The following is a 19,441-nucleotide window of genomic DNA, read 5'->3' as shown; positions in this document are numbered from 1 at the left end:
CCAAATTTCGAGATTCTGAAAAAACAAAAGAATTTGAGATTAAAGTTAGAAGCAACTGTAATTCAACCTTTGTTGTATACCTTTTAGAGTGTGGGTGTGGCCTATTTTATGTAGGCCACATTAAAAGGAAAATAAAAAGAAGATTATATGAACACATTTATAACATTAAAGAAAAGATTAATAAACATAGTGTACCCAGGCATTTTATGGAAGTCCACAACTGTGATCCAAGTAGTCTAAAAATACAAGTGATTGATTGGGTACCCCCTAAGGAGTATGATAGATTGTTAAAACTCCGTAAGCTAGAAACACTTTGGATTTATAAAATTAAATCCCTGACTCCTTTGGGGTTAAATATAGATATCGATGTGGCAGCTCATATGTAGTGCTTCAAAGTAGTTTTCATCATTTTAAAAGTTGTATGATGACGATGATAAATAATCAGGTAAGAACCATTTTTAAATGTTCTGTTCACATAGTTTTAATATATCTTATAATATTAGTATTTTTTTTAAAAATGTTTCAATGTTTCTGCATACATATGGATAAAGTTATATACTTTTATTTATGGCAGTGTTTTTAACTTTTTAAATTGTATCTATTTATATTTTAATTAGGCTATTTTAATTCATACAGCCTGGAATTTTAACACAGATGTGTTCTGTCATATGCCTAGTGTATAGTGCAGATCATGACGGCACCTAATTAGGGATGCACCGAAATTTCGGCCGCAGAAAGTTTCGGCCGAAAATGGCATTTTTGGCTATTTCGGTTTTCGTTTTTTTTGCCTGTTATTTTCGGTAAAATTATTGTGTAGCATGTTTCAAATTTGATGCTAGCCTAGAGCTGCTGTTTAAGTTTATTACTTGACTTACTGTTTTGCATATAATGAGATTTCTAGGTCTATACTTTATTTGGATAATTGGTAAAAAAAAAAACTGTTAAATATTATTCTGTTACATAGAACTAAATGAAGAATAATACAGTATATTGATATTTATAATTGTTTTAAGTAGGGATGCACCAAATTTTTGGTCGCAGAAACATTTTGGCATCTTTTGCCTGGTTTTTTTTTTGTTTTTTTTTTCGTCTTGGTAAAATTATTGTGTAGCATATTATTGTTTTAAGATATTTTTGTCCAATTTTAGTGTGTTACTTTCAATAAAAGTGTGGGCTTTTTTCTATTGGCTCTAATTATGCAAAAAAAAACTAAAAAAAAATAATTTGAAAAAAAACATTTTCGGTATCAGTTTCGGTTTTCGGCCAAGTGCATCCCAGATTTTCGGATTCGGTTTCGGTCCAGAATTTCCATTTCGGTGCATCACTACACCTAATAGTTAATAACATCTAAGAGGTGTTTCAGTGTTTTTTTCAGAACAACGATGTAGCCCAATAGGTGTGTCCTCAGGTAGATTACACATATTTTTCCCATGACTGGTAATTAACACACATATAAAGGGTTCACACTATAGGCATAGACTATCATTATTTTTCCTCTTGAGAAAGCCTGTCCGTTAGACGGGGGAAACGCGTTGAGGTGTTCACATCATTTGGTGTATGACTGTGTATGACTGATACACATAATAGACTTGAAGACTGCTACAGGCCAGAAGGTGTATTTGGGATCCGGAATCTACCTGGTGGGATGTGGTGATTTTTACGGGTGTACCCTGCTGTCCCTGTTTTGCCTGCTTAATTACTACATGCCTTTTTATCTTGTGTATTTGGTAAGTGCATTACTTACCTTGTGCTTTGTCCGTTGAAAGTGTAATAAAATTCACTTGAATCGAGGATGCGCTTTTTTGTTTCTTTCTCTTTCGCATGTATACGTTGGCTGAGGGGAGAAGAACCCAGCTTCAGTAGAGCCGCATCTCTGATTCCGTAGTCGATACGAAGTGACGTCATCACCCGACTCGCTTGTGTGGCATCAAGGAACACGGAGCACAACAGTGTGCACGGACCTGCTACTTCAATCTCCTTGTTTGTCGAAGCCGGGTAAAATTCTAGCCCTCTGTGGCCAGCCGCTTGACTGGAACTGTTTGGTGGTTTCACGATACTTGATACGCTTGTTTTACTTTTACATCTAAAAACAGACTCACTTCTGCACATTATCATTATAATTAATATCATCTGAGAAACCGTTCAGCATTTTTGCCTTTTTGTGCTTGATTGTTTGCATGTATCAATAACGTTTATATAAGGGTTTATGCATTGCCTCCCCTATTTATATTACTGTTAGTTTGTCATATTATGAAAGCTTGATTGCTGAGGGTTGTTTAGCGCAGAAAGTTTTTTTTTCTTGTTGCTTCTACCGCTCACTTTTTGTCAGACTCGTAATACCGGTGCTATGCAAGTCCCATTGAAAAAATAGGATACGCAATTTACATAAGTGGATTTGCGGTATTTCCATGTCTGGCCAAAAAAGTGAGCGGTACACCTGTACCTTTAAGACTCGTAATACCAGCAGGCGTTAAAAAGCAGCATTGGGACCGGCCAACGCTGCTTTTTAAGCCTAATGCAAGACTCGTAATCTAGCCGTTAAACTGTCAATCATGACCAGTCCGACTGCCAGCTAATCTGCTGCTTTCTTCATTATAGTGACGTGTAGAGCGGTCCCACTGTACACGTCTTAACTAAAGCGCGGCTATGAGAATTCTATAGCTTATGCACATTCATGTTTCACCATGATATCCGGCACTAGAAACAGCGGGCTGTACGGCAAAGAATTTTATTGGATGCCGCATGCAAAAGTGAAGAAAAAAAAAAGAGAGAGATTGGGAAGAGAGGCTAGCGACAGATTAAGCAAAGAACATGAAACAGTATATGAAGAACAATTTTTATTAGACTAACACATACATAGAAAACTCTAGTAGCATTACTTCAGACCCATATTTCTAATAATACAGAGATTGCATGTTCAAGTTTACCATAACTTTAAGTTTTAGAGAAAGTTCAGATGAACCCTCCTGGGAGCAACCTTGATCAAAAACCCTTTTTACTCTCTGAAAAGAAGGTAAAATCTTGTTTAGAGTTAGAAATACACTCAGCACATAAGATACGTAGCTGAACAGGGGACACACCTAAGAATCCTTACAAAGCAAAACAAACTGTAAGGGGTTAAAGTATCAGAGGATCTCCCTTCTAAAAGGTCAGCTGACTGACCAGCGGCCAGAGCTACACTAGTTAGCTTCATAGTAACAGCAAGGAAATATCTTAAAGGGATATGAAACCCAAAATTTTAATTTCATGATTCAGATAGAGCATGCAATTTTAAGCAACTTTCTAATTTATTCCTATTATCAATTTTTCTTTGTTCTCTTGGTATCTTTATTTGAAAAAGCAGGAATGTAAGTTTAGGAGCGCACCCATTTTTGGTTAAGCACCCTGGGTAGCGCCTGCTGATTGGTGGCCACATTTAAAGATACCAAGAGAACGAAGAAAAATTGATAATAGGAGTAAATTAGACATTGCTTAAAGGGACACTCAAGTCAAAATAAACTTTTATGATTCAGATAGAGCATGCAGTTTTAAAGACACTTTCCAATTTCCATTATCATATTTTCTACATTCTTTTTATAGTCACACTTTGGGGGAACAAGATCCTACAGAACATGTGCACAAGCTCACAGGGTATGCGTGGTCTAGTCTGTGATTGGCTGATGTCTGTCACATGATACAGGGGGCTGGAAAATGGGAGAAAAAATTAAATTGTCAGAAAAAAATCTACTGCTTATTTGAAATTTAGAGTAGATGTTAAATCATTGTCTTTTTATTATGCACTTATTAATGATGTAATTCTACTGCATTGAGTGGTCCTTTAAAAGTGCATGCTCTATCTGAATAAACAAATTGGGCTTCATACCCCTTTAAGTATCAGAGATAGACTGAAGCAAATAAGCAGTACAGAGCACACAGATAAATAAGCCAGAAGGGAAGAAATGGAACAATACAAACGTGGTTAACTCTTAAGAGAAAACAGTAACAATAACTAGGTACTGTCAAATAAGCAATAAATTACTGTAAAAAACAGTAAAGGCTTCCACAGCAAATAAGACAGCACACAAAGGGCTAAATAAAATGCATATCCCCCACATTTATAAACAAGCTGTGCTGATCTGAGAACGCTACAACCTCCACTGGTCCGGTGAGCTTTTCCATACACTGAGAGATTACAGGAACACAACAGGATTATCACAAAAAAAGGAGGGCAAAAAAAAAAAGAGCTAAAATAGTTAACCCTTGGCACCTCTATGCCACCAATGAATACTTAAGCCAAGAACCCAAAGGAAACAAGAATAAACTTAGCGCAGATTAAAGGGATAGGCGAGTCAAAATAAAACGTGCATGATTCAGATAGAGCATGCCATTTTAAGACACTTTTAAATTCAAATGCTTTGTTCCCTTGTTAAAAAAGAATACACACATATCCTACACTAGTGGGAGCTAGCTGCTGAATGGTGCCTGCACACATTTGTCTCTTGTGATTGGCTAACTAGATGTGTTCAGCTAGCTGCCAGTAGTGCAATGCTGTTTCTTCAGCAAAGGATAACAAGAGCATGAAGCAATTTGATAATAGAAGTAAATTGGAAAGCTGTTTAAAATGATATGTTCTATCCAAATCATGAAAGAAAATTGTGGGGTTTTCTGTCCCTTTAAGAAAAATAAACTGTGTATAACTCAGAAGTAACTTTGAGCTTGATAAAATTACCATACTAAATTTAAAGCAACATCAACCTTAAATAAAATAAATCACAATTTCTCAAAGTGTTACAAACTGTTAAAATAAGGTATATGGTGTACAAATATATGCCCCAAGACTATGTGAAGCATGTGAATATGTTCATACTAATAGCCAGTGGGCTTCGTCCATTATGCTTACCTCAGCTGCAGCAACTTGCTTCCTGTAGAGGAGCCCATCCTAGGCAGTGCGAGCACAATACCAGGCATCTAAACGAGTAATAGAATCTACAACCCAGGATATTGGTGAACAAGTCCACATTTCACCTGGGTAGGGCTGTGAATCCCACAAGGAGCAGCTCACTGTAAACCAGGGGATTAGTGGACAAGTCACCTTACATTTCTCACTGAGAAAATACCTATTCACTGTTTGGCTGATAACTCCTTGTCTGCCCCTCTGACCCACAGGGTACTGCGAGGAGGAACTGGGCCTCAGGCACAAAATACATGCACACTTACCTGTAACCCACATCTCTCAGAAACAACTTTTGTGCACATTCACCTGTAACCCTCATCCCTCAGATACAACATATGTACACATTCACCTGTAATCCGTGTCTCTCAGACACATAAGTGCAAACTCGCCAGTAAACCAAATACCTCAGACACAACACACTAACCTGTAAGTGTGTGTGCACTGACCTGTAACCGGTGTATCTCATACACAACATATGTGCACACTCACCTGTAGCCCATATCCCTCAGACACAAAATATGTGTACAGTCACCTGTAACCCATAGCCACACAATACACATACACACTCAACTGTAACTCACATGGCTCAGACACATCCCACAGGTACACTTACCTGGGCTAATACCATTACTGGTCTCCTCTTCCAGGGCTTCCAGCTGATGCCTCACACACAGATCTTCTGTTATCTCAACTTTCACTATGTCAGTATTATCTTCATCTGCACAAATAAAGCAGATTCAGTTTTTATATCACAAGATCTAGTTTTTATATCTTTACCCTAAAACAGTTTGTGTATTTCCCAGAACGACAATAGTATCAAATACAATCACTCCGGTACTTTCCCTCTTATTTCTTCTATTTATTTTAGCTAAAAGGGAAGTTTAGACACAAGATGCACGCACACTCACTTGTAACCTGTGCGCCACAGACACGTGCACAATCAATTTCAATCTGTGCGCCTTAGACACGTCATGTGTGCAACACTCACTTGTAACCTGTTTGCCTCAGACACAAAATGTGTGCAATCACTTGCACCTACATGCCTCAAGCACAGCAAGTAAGCACACTCATATGTAGGCTGCATGCCTTAGATACAGCAAGTGTGCACACTCACCTTTAATGGGTGTGTGCCTCAGAAACAGCATGCAAACACATTAACTTTTTACCAGCGTGCCTCAGATACAACATGCATGCACACACATGTTTATCCTGTGTGCATCAGACACAATATGCGTGCACACTCACTTGTAACCAGCATGCCTCCGACACAACATATGTGCACACTCACTTGTATCCTGTGTGCCACAGACACTTGCGCACAATCACCTTCAATCTGTGTGCCTTAGGCACAACATGTATACACACTCACTTGTAACCTGCATGTTTGTCACAATATGCGTGCAACACTAACCTGAGCTCCTCAAACATAGCATGCATGCACACTCACTTGTAACCCGCGTGCCTCAGACACAGCATGTGTGCACACTCACTTGTAACCCGCGTGCCTCAGACACAGCATGTGTGCACACTCACTTGTAACCCACGTGCCTCAGACACAGCATGTGTGCACACTCACTTGAACCTGTGTGTCTCAGACACAAAATATGTGCACAATTACTTGAGCCTGCGTGCCTCAAACACAGCAAGTAAGCACACTCATGTGTAAGCTGCATGCCTTAGATACAGCACAACCTGTGTGTGCCTCGGACACAGCATGCAAACACACTCAATTTTTCTTTCCAATGGCATGGAGAGTCCACGAATCGATTCAATTATTAGTGGGAATTTAACTCCTGGCCACCAGGAGAAAGCAAAGAACACCCCAGCAAAGCTATTAAGTATCACTCCCACTTCCCATAAATCTAGGTCCCTGTCAGAGGTCAGCTGAGTCTGTCATACCTGAGAAGCTGTTCCTGCCCTGAAGCTGAAGCTCCTGAGTTAAGTGCTTATTCCTTCTAGGTGAGAAGGCACATTAGGGGTTAATCTCCTCCCTTAAAGGGGCAGTAAACATACAAACTAATGTTATATAATTCTGCACAGCGACCGGGCACACTGTGACTAGACAGTGTTGCTGCATGCACTGTGGAAAAACCAGACCCACACATATAATTTCTCTGCAATAATTTAATATATAAATCTGCCGGTCAGATAATGTTATATAATTCTGCACTATGTGCAGAATTATATAACATTAGTTTGTAAGTTTACTGCCCCTTTAAGGATAATGGAGCCCATGGTCTTTATTATAAATCTCTTCAATTTTGGGATTTATTTTGGGTAGCGTATGAGGGGCACTGTTATGTTCTCTCATCATGCAGAGAAGATTTAACTCTTCACCCATAGGGGAGTGGTAGAATAGGCTCACAGGCATAGGGGTTAATATAACTCTTTCCTCAGTCACGGTTTATTACCTTCCTGACAAGGGGGTATTTTATACAGTTTTATTCCCTGCAACCCAGTGTCGGTATGAAAATATAATCCCTCAAAATATGGAGGTTATTTTCGGCAGCCATTATATTCAGATCCCACTCTATCTTTAGCCTTGCGGTTACACTGTATACAATAAAGGGTTTATTGTTCCCCTTTTATTTTTAATGCCCAGCAAGTTGAGGCTAGTACTGAACTTAGGACCGCTTCTGTCAAGAGCCGGCACCACAAGGGTTCTGCAGCAGGCTTCTTTTGAGCCCATGCACTCTGTTGATTTTAAGTTATGTCTGGGAAGGTTTTGTTTCTTCTCGCTACTCCTTTTGCTCATAGAGTTTAGAATTTTCAGCTCGTTAGTGTGATCCCCCTTACCTTCATTTTTCTCCTGAATAAGGCGGCTCTCGTACCAAATTGGGACTTCTTCCTAAGGTGTTTTCGAACCGCAATATTATTTGAAAATTGTCGATTTTCGTTCTGTCCGAATATTTCTTCTCAGAAGGAATGTTTGTGGCGCAGCCTGGAGGTTGTGCGTGCTCTGAAGTTCTATCTGCAGGCAACTAGGGATTTTCATTGCCTGCAAGAATGGTCCGCTGGTTAGCTTAGCTGCCTAGCAAGCTGGAGGTTTGTGGTTTGAATCTAACTTCAGCTGCTTTCTGCTCTCTTTGCCTGTCATTTAGAGTTAAAATTGCATTCAAGATATTCTATAGTAATCGGAAGGGCTAGAAGGTCACTTCTTCTACTTTTTCTTTTTGGCTGAGAAGTGTTAATCGGTTGTCATGTGAGACAACTGGACAACAGCCTCCTGAGGGACTTTGGCTCATTCCACTAGGGCTGTCTCTTTCTTGGTCCTCGTTGCATACTTTTTCAAATTCAATGTTTTTACCTCAGCTGAGGATTCTCTTGGGAGGGAAGTTCTTCAAGCGGTGGTGCCTTCTGTTTAGGTCCGCCTGTCTTGTTCTCCCTCCCTTCCATTCTGTGTCTTCTAGCTTGGGTATTGGTTCCCACTAGTAATTGAATGGATTTGTGGACTCTCCATGCCATTGGAAAGAAAACATAATTTATGCTTACCTGATAAATTCTTTTCTTCCTGGCATAAAGAGTCCATGACCCGCCCTTAATTTATTTTAAGACAGCGTTTGTCATTTTTTCTTTTAAACATCGGGCACCTCTAAAACCTTTGTGTCCTCTTCTCTTTCCATATACCTTCGGCTGAATGACTGGGGGTTTATGGGAAGTGAGAGTGATACTTAACAGCTTTGCTGGGGTGTTCTTTGCCTCCTCCTGGTGGCCAGGAGTTGAATTCCCACTAGTAATTGAATGGATTCATGGACTCTCCATGCCAGGAAAGAAAATCATTTATCAGGTAAGCATAAATTATGTTTTTACCAGCATGCCTCAGACACAGCATGTGTGCACACTCACCTGTAACCTGTGTGCATCAGACGCAACATGGGTGCACACTCACTTGCAACCAGCATGCCTTAGACACAACATATGTGCACACTCACTTGTACCTGTGTGCCTCAGTCACAGCATACGTGCACATTCACTTGTAACCTGTGTTCCTCAGACACAACACACATGAACCTGCATGCCTCAGACACAGCATGTGTGCACTTGTAACCTGCATGCTTTAGAAAAAACATGCATGCACATTGACTTGCGTGCACACATTTGTAATCTGCTTGCCTCAGACAACTGCATGTGTGCAGTCACCTATAACCAAAGATGACTTGCGTGCACACTTGTACACATTCACCTGTAACCTGCATACATCAGACACAAACATGCGTGCACACTCAGTTGTAAACTGTGTGTTTCAGGGACAACAAGCTTGAACACTGACTGCTAAGCTTAGATACAGTATGTGTGCACACTCACGTTTTACTAGCGTGCTTCAGACACAGCATGTGTACGCACTCACCTGTAACCTATTTGCCTTTAACGCAGCATGCAAGTAGTGGGCCTCAAGCAAGACATGCGTGCACACTCACTTGAACCTGTGTGCGTCAGACACTGCATGTACGCATACTCACTTGTATGCATACCTTAGATAGAACAAGCATGCACACTAACATGTAATCTGCTTGCCTCAACACAAAATACATACACACTGACCTGTAACCTACATGCCGCAGTAACAATATATGTGCACATTCATTTATAACCTGTGTGCCTCAAACACACCACGAGGCCTATTTAACAACGGTCTTGCGGACCTGATCCGACAGTGCGGATCAGGTCCGCAAGACCTCGCTGAATGCGGAGAGCAATACGCTCTCCGTATTCAGCATTGCACCAACAGCTCAAAAGAGCTGCTGGTGCAACGCCGCCCCCTGCAGACTCGTGACCAATCGGCCGCCAGCAGGGAGGTGTCAATCAACCCGATCGTACTCAATCGGGTTGAATTGTGGCGATTCCTGTCCGCCTGCTCAGAGCAGGCAGACAGGGTTATGGAGCAGCGGTCTTTAGACCGCTGCTTCATAACTGCTGTTTCTGCCGAGTCTGAAGACACGCCAGAAACACGGGCCCTCAAGCTCCATACGGAGCTTGATAAATGGGCCTCCACGTGTGCACTCACATGCACGCACACTCACTTGTAACATGTGTCCCTCCAACACAGCATGCGTGCACACTCACTTGAACATGTGTACCTCAGACACAATATGCGTGCACACTCACTTGAACATGTGTACCTCAGACACAATATGCGTGCACACTCACTTGAACATGTGTACCTCAGACACAATATGCGTGCACACTCACTTGAACATGTGTACCTCAGACACAATATGCGTGCACACTCACTTGAACATGTGTACCTCAGACACAATATGCGTGCACACTCACTTGAACATGTGTACCTCAGACACAATATGCGTGCACACTCACTTGAACATGTGTACCTCAGACACAATATGCGTGCACACTCACTTGAACATGTGTACCTCAGACACAATATGCGTGCACACTCACTTGAACATGTGCACCTCAGACACAATATGCGTGCACACTCACTTGAACATGTGTGAATCAGATATAAGATGTGAGCACACATAATCTGCATGCCTCAAACACAATATGCATGCAAATGAACCTGCGCGTGCCTCAGACGCAGTATGTGTGCACACTCACTTCTAACCTGCGCTCCCCAGACACCACATGCATGCAAATTCACTTCTTACCTGTGTTCAGACATGACATACGGGCACACTCATTTGTTATCTGCTTGCCTCAGACACTGCATGTGTGTACTCAACTGTAACCAAAGATGACATGCCACCAAACTTACTTGTAACACATATGCTTCAGAAGCATGTGTGAGCATTCACCTGTAACCTACATGCATCAGACATGACGTGAGAGCACTCACTTATAATATGCATACCTCAAACACAACACGTGTGCACACTCACTTGTAACCTGTGTGCATCACACATGTACATGCCAGCACATTCACTTATAAACTGCATGCCTCAGACACAGCATGACTTGTGAACTGCGTGTCACAAACACAACACGCATGCACACTCACTAGTAACTCGTGTGAGTCAGACACGACATGCCAGCACACTCACTTATAATCTGCATGCCTCAGACACAGCATGACTTGTAACCTATGTGCCACAAACACAACACTTGTGCACACTCACTAGTAACCTGTGTGCATCAGACACGACATGCCAGCACACTCACTTATCATCTGCATGCCTCAGACACAGCATGACTTGTAACCTATGTGCCACAAACACAACACTCGTGCACACTCACTAGTAACCTGTATGCATCAGACACGACATGCCAGCACACTCACTTATAATCTGCATGCCTCACACCGCATGACTTGTGAACTGTGTGTCACAAACACAACACGCATGCACACTCACTAGTAACTCGTGTGAGTCAGACACGACATGCCAGCACACTCACTTATAATCTGCATGCCTCAGACACAGCATGACTTGCAACCTATGTGCCACAAACACAACACTCGTGCACACTCACTAGTAACCTGTGTGCATCAGACACGACATGCCAGCACACTCACTTATAATCTGCATGCCTCAGACACAGCATGACTTGTAACCTATGTGCCACAAACAAAGCATGCATGCACACTCACTAGTAACTCGTGTGCGTCAGACACGACATGCCAGCACACTCACTTATAATCTGCATGCCTCAGACACAGCATGACTTGTAACCTATGTGCCACAAACACAACACTTGTGCACACTCACTAGTAACCTGTGTGCATCAGACACGACATGCCAGCACACTCACTTATCATCTGCATGCCTCAGACACAGCATGACTTGTAACCTATGTGCCACAAACACAACACTCGTGCACACTCACTAGTAACCTGTATGCATCAGACACGACATGCCAGCACACTCACTTATAATCTGCATGCCTCACACCGCATGACTTGTGAACTGTGTGTCACAAACACAACACGCATGCACACTCACTAGTAACTCGTGTGAGTCAGACACGACATGCCAGCACACTCACTTATAATCTGCATGCCTCAGACACAGCATGACTTGCAACCTATGTGCCACAAACACAACACTCGTGCACACTCACTAGTAACCTGTGTGCATCAGACACGACATGCCAGCACACTCACTTATAATCTGCATGCCTCAGACACAGCATGACTTGTAACCTATGTGCCACAAACAAAGCATGCATGCACACTCACTAGTAACTCGTGTGCGTCAGACACGACATGCCAGCACACTCACTTATAATCTGCATGCCTCAGACACAGCATGACTTGTAACCTATGTGCCACAAACACAGCACTCGTGCACACTCACTAGTAACCTAAGTGCATCAGACACGACATGCCAGCACTTTACTTATAATCTGCATGCCTCAGACACAGCATGACTTGTAACCTATGTGCCACAAACAAAGCATGCGTGCACACTCACTAGTAACTCGTGTGCGTCAGACACGACATGCCAGCACACTCACTTATAATCTGCATGCCTCAGACACAGCATGACTTGTAATCTATGTGCCACAAACAAAGCATGCGTGGACACTCAATTCTCATCTGTGTTTTTTAGACATGACCTGCCCCCTTCATGACTCAGACACAAAATGCATGCACACTCCTTTATAACGTGCCTGCCTAATACACGTGCACACTCACTTATAACCTTTATACCTCAGACACACAACACATGTGCAAACTCACCTGGGCTTATACTGTCACTGGTTTTTTCATCTGGAGCTTCCACCTGACGCATCACAAACAGATCTTCTGTTAGCTCACCTTTCACTGTATCAGTGGTATCTTCATCTGTACAAATAAAGCTGATTCAGTTTTTATATCTCATGATCTAGTCTTTATAACTTTACAAGGAAACAGCAAACACAGTGTAATTACAAGTTTTCTGAAGTCTTGCAATAAGTAAACATAAGGGGTATGATTTATTTTAATGCATCAAAAGGACATTCAATTGTACGCTAGATTTTTCTTTGCATAAATGTTTTGTAGATGATTCATTTATATAGACCATCTTGGAGTGTTTATGTAAAAATGTATGTTTTGCTTTTTTTTTTTTTAACATTGTGCTGATTTTCAGACTCCAAACCAAGCCCCAAAGTTTTAGCTATATACTGATGTCTACAGATCTGCTGCGGCTTCTGTTTGTATAATCTGTCTTTTCATATGCAGGGAAGGGGGGGGGGTTTCTGCTATTCCTGTTTTCCCAGCTCCTTTCACTGGGTGTCCCAGCCTAACCTCATCAACAGTAATAAATTAGGAGCTTCTAACTAACGCCTAGATTACGAGTTTTGAGCCCTATAGGGAAATTAATGAACGCAACAAAAGTGGCGTTATTTAATCCTCTATAGCGCTGCCATTACAAGTTTTAAAAAACCCGACTTGTGCGGGCGATATGGTGCTTTTAAGCTCCATACCGCACCAAAAACAAGCGCTGTTTTGACATGCTCGTGCACGTTTTCCCCATAGACATCAATGGTGAGAGCGGGTCAGAAAAAAATCTAACAAAACTGCGATCGCGGAAAGAAAAACTCTGTAACACAGTCCCATTGATGTCTATGGGGAAAAAGAAAATAACGTTTAAGCCTAACTCCCTAACATAAACCCTACGTCTAAACACCCCTAATCTGCTGCCCCCGACATCGCCGACACCTGCCTACAGTTATTAACCCCTAATCTGCCGCTCTCGATATCGCCACCACCTAAATAAAGGTATTAACCCCTAATCTGCTGCTCCAGATATAGCCGCCACTATACTAAAGTTATTAACTTCTATTCCGCCGCACCCCAACATCGCCACCACTATATTAAAGTTATTAACCCCTATTCCGCCGCTCCCCGACATCGCCGCAACTAAATAAAGTTATTAACCCCTAAACCTCTGGCCTCCCACATCACTAAATAAACCTAGTAACCCCTAAATCGCCAGCCTCCCACATCGCAACAACCTAAATTAAACTATTAACCCCTACACCTACCCCTAAACCTAACCCTAACACCCCCTAACTTTAACATAATTAAAATAGATCTAAATTAAACTTATAATTATTAACTAAATAATTCTTATTTAAAACTAAATACATACTTACGTGTGAAATAAAACCGAAGCTAGCTACAATATAACTAATAGTTATATTGTAGCTAGCTTAGGTTTTATTTTTATTTCACAGGTAAGTTTGTATTTATTTTAACTAGGTATACTAGTTAGTAAATAGTTATTAACTATTTAATAACTACCTAGTTAAAAAAAATACAAACCTACCTGTGAAATAAAACCTAAGCTACCTTACACTAAAAACTAACATTACAAAAAATAAAAAAACACTAAAATCACAACAACAACAAAAATCACCACCCCCCAAACTACCAAGGGTTCAGAAAAAAACTTGAGCCAAAAATATAGATTAATGGCTCGGTATAGGATGCATATATTTAGCACTCCCTATCCCCTATATATGGTTCAAGATCTGGAGTAGGAATGGTGTGAATGTGGGGCGACGTGATGCCTAAATTAAAATCTAACTTTTATTTCAACACTTAAAAACAAAATTCCACATACAATTTAAAAACACAAATTGACATAGAGCATATTCTGATAGAGATTGGGCTATACTAATATTAACTGTACAATCTTGAGAGAGTAACTACTTGGAAAAATGTGTATCGTTGCTAGGATACCTGATTATGATGATGTCCAAAATATTGGACAGTTAGGTATCCTTGTCTGTCAAGTATATGTATTACTGTATCTTGCAGTGTATATATGTATCTTTAATTCCAATGATTACTCTCTTAGGGGAAATTTGTGACCCCTGAATTTCCTTGTTTAGTATAGATATTATAGGGAAATAATGGTGGGTGGTTATTGTATTGATTGGCTGATTACTTGCTGTATAGTGTGTAATTGTCTCTATTTGTCCACTGTATATCTATTGATAGAACTATATATAGACAGTACTTATTGGAATGAATTCCACATTTATCAGTCTAGGAGCATTATCCACCTACTATTTAAATTCTGCAATTTAGAATATCTATTGTGAGATATTATATGTTTGCAGTTTTCACATACTGTAAGATATGGATAGATATAAACAACTATTACAAGAGAGTTAGATTTGATGTTTACTTATCCAGATTATGTAATCTTAGCGCTTTAGAGTATGCAGAAGAAATTCTATTATTTGTTGGGCGCTGTTGATATAATTGTATGATTTCGTTTGTTTACTCTTTAATAATAGTGAGTTAACATAGATATATTTTTACCTCGCTATTATAAAACTAAGCTAGAACATGTTGGATAATGGCTAGAATAGATCACTTTATTTTGATTCCAAAGTACTATATATCTGTGTGATCTACTTTGACATAATGCTATTTGTCCAGTAGCGATTTCTACTGAATTAGCAATGTAGGATCAATGTTTTGGAATAATAAGTTCGATGTGATAAGAGTTCTGTTTTGTTGTTAACTGACGTTCTTATATACAGATTATTCGAATAGTTAGACACAATGATCTCTATATTAGTATAGAATCTTGTTTAGTAAGTAATTCTGAACTTGTGGAAAATAGAAGTATTTTTTATTTTTTATTTACAGCACTGTAATATGAGGAAAGTATTTTTATATATCGTATCTTGTAATTAAGTATAGATATTTCTTATATACTTATATTAAACTGAATGTTGAATTCGCTTGTTGTAGAAACTAGTTGTTGTTCGAATAAATATAGGTTTTGTCTTAGTGAAAACCTTTGCTAGAATATCGATGCATTTAGTTGCAACTAGTTTATGTTTTGCGGTTGCTTGTATATACAAAATACTTTATTGTGTGTATATCCTCAGTATTCTCTGAAGTATATTATGTTGGTGCTTTTTTTATTATTATTGGTACCTTTAGTGATTTCAACGGTATATTGTACCTTTTTATTACACTATTATTTTTACTATACAATCTGAAGCATATTCTGGTTGGGTTTAGTTCTTAGAGACTATTGGTAGGTAGATTCTAGCGTAAAGCTCGTATATATCTAAGTCTCCATATTTTAAATACATTGGCTTACTCTTATTGTCATTAGCTTCAGTTTTTTGAGGCTGTAGATAAATATATTATCGTGAAAACCGTGTATGCCTTAGTTTTAAATGCATTCGGTACAAAGTCTAAAGTATGTTATAGTTAAATTTTGTACTTAGAAAGTGTAAGTTAGTAAGTTGTAGCGTGAAGACCATGTATCTCTAGGTCTTACTCGCTTGAATTAAATACACTTTGTTAGCGTTCAATCTGACACTATCTGTACTTTAGCTTCAGCAGATTGCTATGTTTGATCGACTATCACCGTCTTGAGGCTCTCGTTATGCTGTTATATAGGTACTGCAATACTATTCAAATACTGGTGCCCATATTATTTTTCAAATACTAATACCCACATTATTTATCAAAGAATTCCCAATCTCTATTTGTTTGTACTTAGTTTAGCGTATTGTTCATATTAATGCAGTCTAAGTTCTATGTTCATTTGCTACTTAAAAACACATATAACCGGTTGAAATTGAATTATCAACCTTTCCCTAACATGTTTCGCCGTTTACAATTCCGGGTTTCTCAAAGGGTGACGCGCGCAAGCGTCTTCTGCGGTTTATTAACTAAGCTCCACCCTTACATCTGTTAATCGCCAATCAGCATCCTTCGGTAATTGATTGACAGACATTTGAATTTCGTCATGCATGGATTTGTAAATTTGTGAATTAGTGCTATTCTAGTTACGTCCTATATTTACATTTAGTGTATTATAGTTCTACTGTGTGACCCCTATTGCAGACAGTCTTTGCCGGGTTGAATCCCTGTATATCTATGATTAGCCGGTTGATGCTGTTGAAATACGCAAAGCTGCTGTCATAAATGCGTACACTACACTTATGTACAGAGAGTATACTGAGTTTCAGTCTTATCTGTTTAACATTATTCACTTTAGGAACATGGACGAGTATGGCAAGATATATTTTATGTTATAATAAACAATATGTGAAATAATAATCTTTGTTGGGATTTATTAATTCAGCGGTCATTTGATCTTTATCAGTAATGAAATGTTTTTTGTTTCTGTATTTAATCATATTTTTTTTTTAAAAATAACTTGTGTTTTAAATTTTAACAGTTCCAGTGATTCCTCGTTTCCTAAGATGAGATCATTTTTGCTTATGCATCTTCTAACTTTTAACTGTGGATTTTTATTTTTATCTTATCATAAAGATACATTCTTTTAATAGTGTCAAGAGGATTGATTTTTTACAGTGGAATGAAACAATGTTGCTCGTGGAAAGTGAAGTGATTTGAGCAATGGTATAAGATCACAAGTAAAAAAGATGCAATTTACACATGTAGCATCAAATATTAAATGAAGTGTAGTGTGATTTGCTGTATTTCATTTGAGCTTATTAGTGACATGAATCCCTATGTGAATTGTGAATTGGTGTGACTTAAAACTACTTGAAAAAATTTTTTTCTTCAAAATAAAATAAAGGAAGCAATTTTTTATTAAATAAAAATGTATATAAGGGAGTGAAAAACATATAGGTGAATTTTAATTACTTTGTGGGGGACATGTGGAGGGAATGAAATTTATTTTTACAATATAATAATGTGTGGTGATACCTAAGTGTTGTAATTTTATATTAAAGTTGGTTAAGGCAAGTGAATCGTGAGTGCTTTTGACTAAATTGACACTGAGTTCTTTTGAATAATAATTGATAGCTTTTCACAGAAACTCATAATGTAATGAGTATGATCAATAGTTGAATCATTATATCAACTATCTTATGGATGAGGATAACTTGTTTTTAAATGAGTGTCATTTTTGCACAGGGGTTATATAATAGTTTAGGTTATTTATGTTTTATTATTGTGATTATAAGAACATAGAATAATTATTTTGTTCGTTTAAACCTTTTGGGTGAACACAATCCATAAGGTATATCCATTTAGTTTCTATTTTTTGGAGGGCCTTCTCTAGGTCTCCTCCTCTCAATCCTAGGGATAGCTTTTGGACACCATAGCATTCCATTTCCGAGGTTTTAGAATGGTGGTATTTTAGAAAGTGAGATGCTACTGACGTTAATTTTTTATCTTTTTCTACGTCTTTGGGAGCATTGCGAATGTTTCGAAGATGTTCCATGACTCTTGTGTGTAGCTTTCTGGTGGTCATACCTATATAGGTATAGGGACATTTGCATTGGAGGGCATATATAAGTCCCACAGTATTACAGCTTATGTATGTTTGGATTTGATGAGATTTGCCAAATCTCTCCACAATAGTTTTTTTTTTTTTCATCATATGGGAGCAGGTTGAACAGCTTCCACAGGGGAAAGAACCTTTCTCAGGGGTTCTAATTGATTTGGTTTTCTTTGTGTAGTGACTAGGACTTAGTCGTTCTTTCAGATTTTTAGATCTTCTGTAGCTTATTTCAACTCTCTGTCCAATCATACTTTTTAATACTGGATCTGCTTGCAGTATGTGCCAATTTTTTTGGATTATGTTAATGACTTCCTGTGATTGATCATTGTAAGTTAGGACTAGTCTTGTTTTATTCTCTTGTTTTTTAGTCCGAACCTTCAATAGGTCAGATCTGGGTGTGTTGCAGGCTCTTTTTTTAGCTTTCAGAATGGATCTTCTGCTGTATCCTCTTGCTTTTAACCTATTTTCCAGTTCTAAAGCTCTTTTTCTGAAAGTTTTTTCATCTGAACAATTTCGTTTCATCCTGAGAAATTCCCCGATGGGTAGGGACTTGGTGGTATTCGGTGCGTGGGCACTGGTTGAGTGTAGTACATTATTGGTCGCAGTGTTTTTCCTGTATACATCTGTAGATAATGTACCATCTGGATTTTTTTGAATGAGTAAGTCTAGAAAGGATATGTGTGTCAAACTTTTTTCGTAGGTTAATTTGATGTTAAATTTGTTATTATTTAGGTGTTTAAGGAAATTGTCTAATTCTGATTCAGGTCCTTCCCATATGAACAGGATATCGTCAATATATCTAATCCACATGGGGATATATTTGGTATATTGATCGTTGGTATCTGAGAAGACATGTTTTTGTTCCCACCAGCCTAAGAACAAGTTTGCATACGTGGGTGCACATGCGGTACCCATGGCTGTTCCTTGGGTTTGGAGATAATATTTATTGTTGAAGAGAAAGTAATTTTTGGTCAATATGAACTTGAGTAAATTTAACATGAATTCATTGTATTCTTGGCTTTCATCAGATGACATGTCTAGAAAATGTTTAACAGCATTGAGTCCTAGTTGATGATTTATACTAGTGTACAGAGACTCGACGTCTGTAGTTACTAACCATGTAGTTTTAGACACATGAATATCTTGAATAATTTGTAACACTTCCATAGTGTCTCTCACATACGATGGAAGTTGGGTTAAGAATTGTCTTAATCTGAGATCGATGTACTGACTAGCTTTTTCAGTTAAGTTATCATTCCCTGATACAATTGGGCGGCCTGGAGGTTGTTTATTATTTTTGTGAATTTTTGGGATCAGATAAAACGTG

General features: G+C 38.9%; 1 protein-coding gene across 1 annotated transcript in view; it reads right to left on the bottom strand.

Moving 5' to 3' along the window:
• The window catches only part of LOC128657425 (oocyte zinc finger protein XlCOF6.1-like), a 95,631-nt gene that overhangs the window by 22,186 nt on the left and 54,004 nt on the right, over nucleotides 1-19,441 (bottom strand). Inside the window, exons 5-6 of the mRNA XM_053711777.1 lie at nucleotides 12,573-12,677; nucleotides 5,547-5,651 (exon numbers count right to left, since the gene is read on the bottom strand). Of these exons, the coding sequence (XP_053567752.1) occupies nucleotides 5,547-5,651; nucleotides 12,573-12,677 (210 nt within the window). The remainder of the gene's footprint in view (nucleotides 1-5,546; nucleotides 5,652-12,572; nucleotides 12,678-19,441) is intronic.

Source organism: Bombina bombina, chromosome 4 (genome assembly GCF_027579735.1).
Source record: "Bombina bombina isolate aBomBom1 chromosome 4, aBomBom1.pri, whole genome shotgun sequence".
Lineage (NCBI taxonomy): Eukaryota > Metazoa > Chordata > Amphibia > Anura > Bombinatoridae > Bombina > Bombina bombina.
This window is presented reverse-complemented; position numbering and strand designations above follow the sequence as displayed.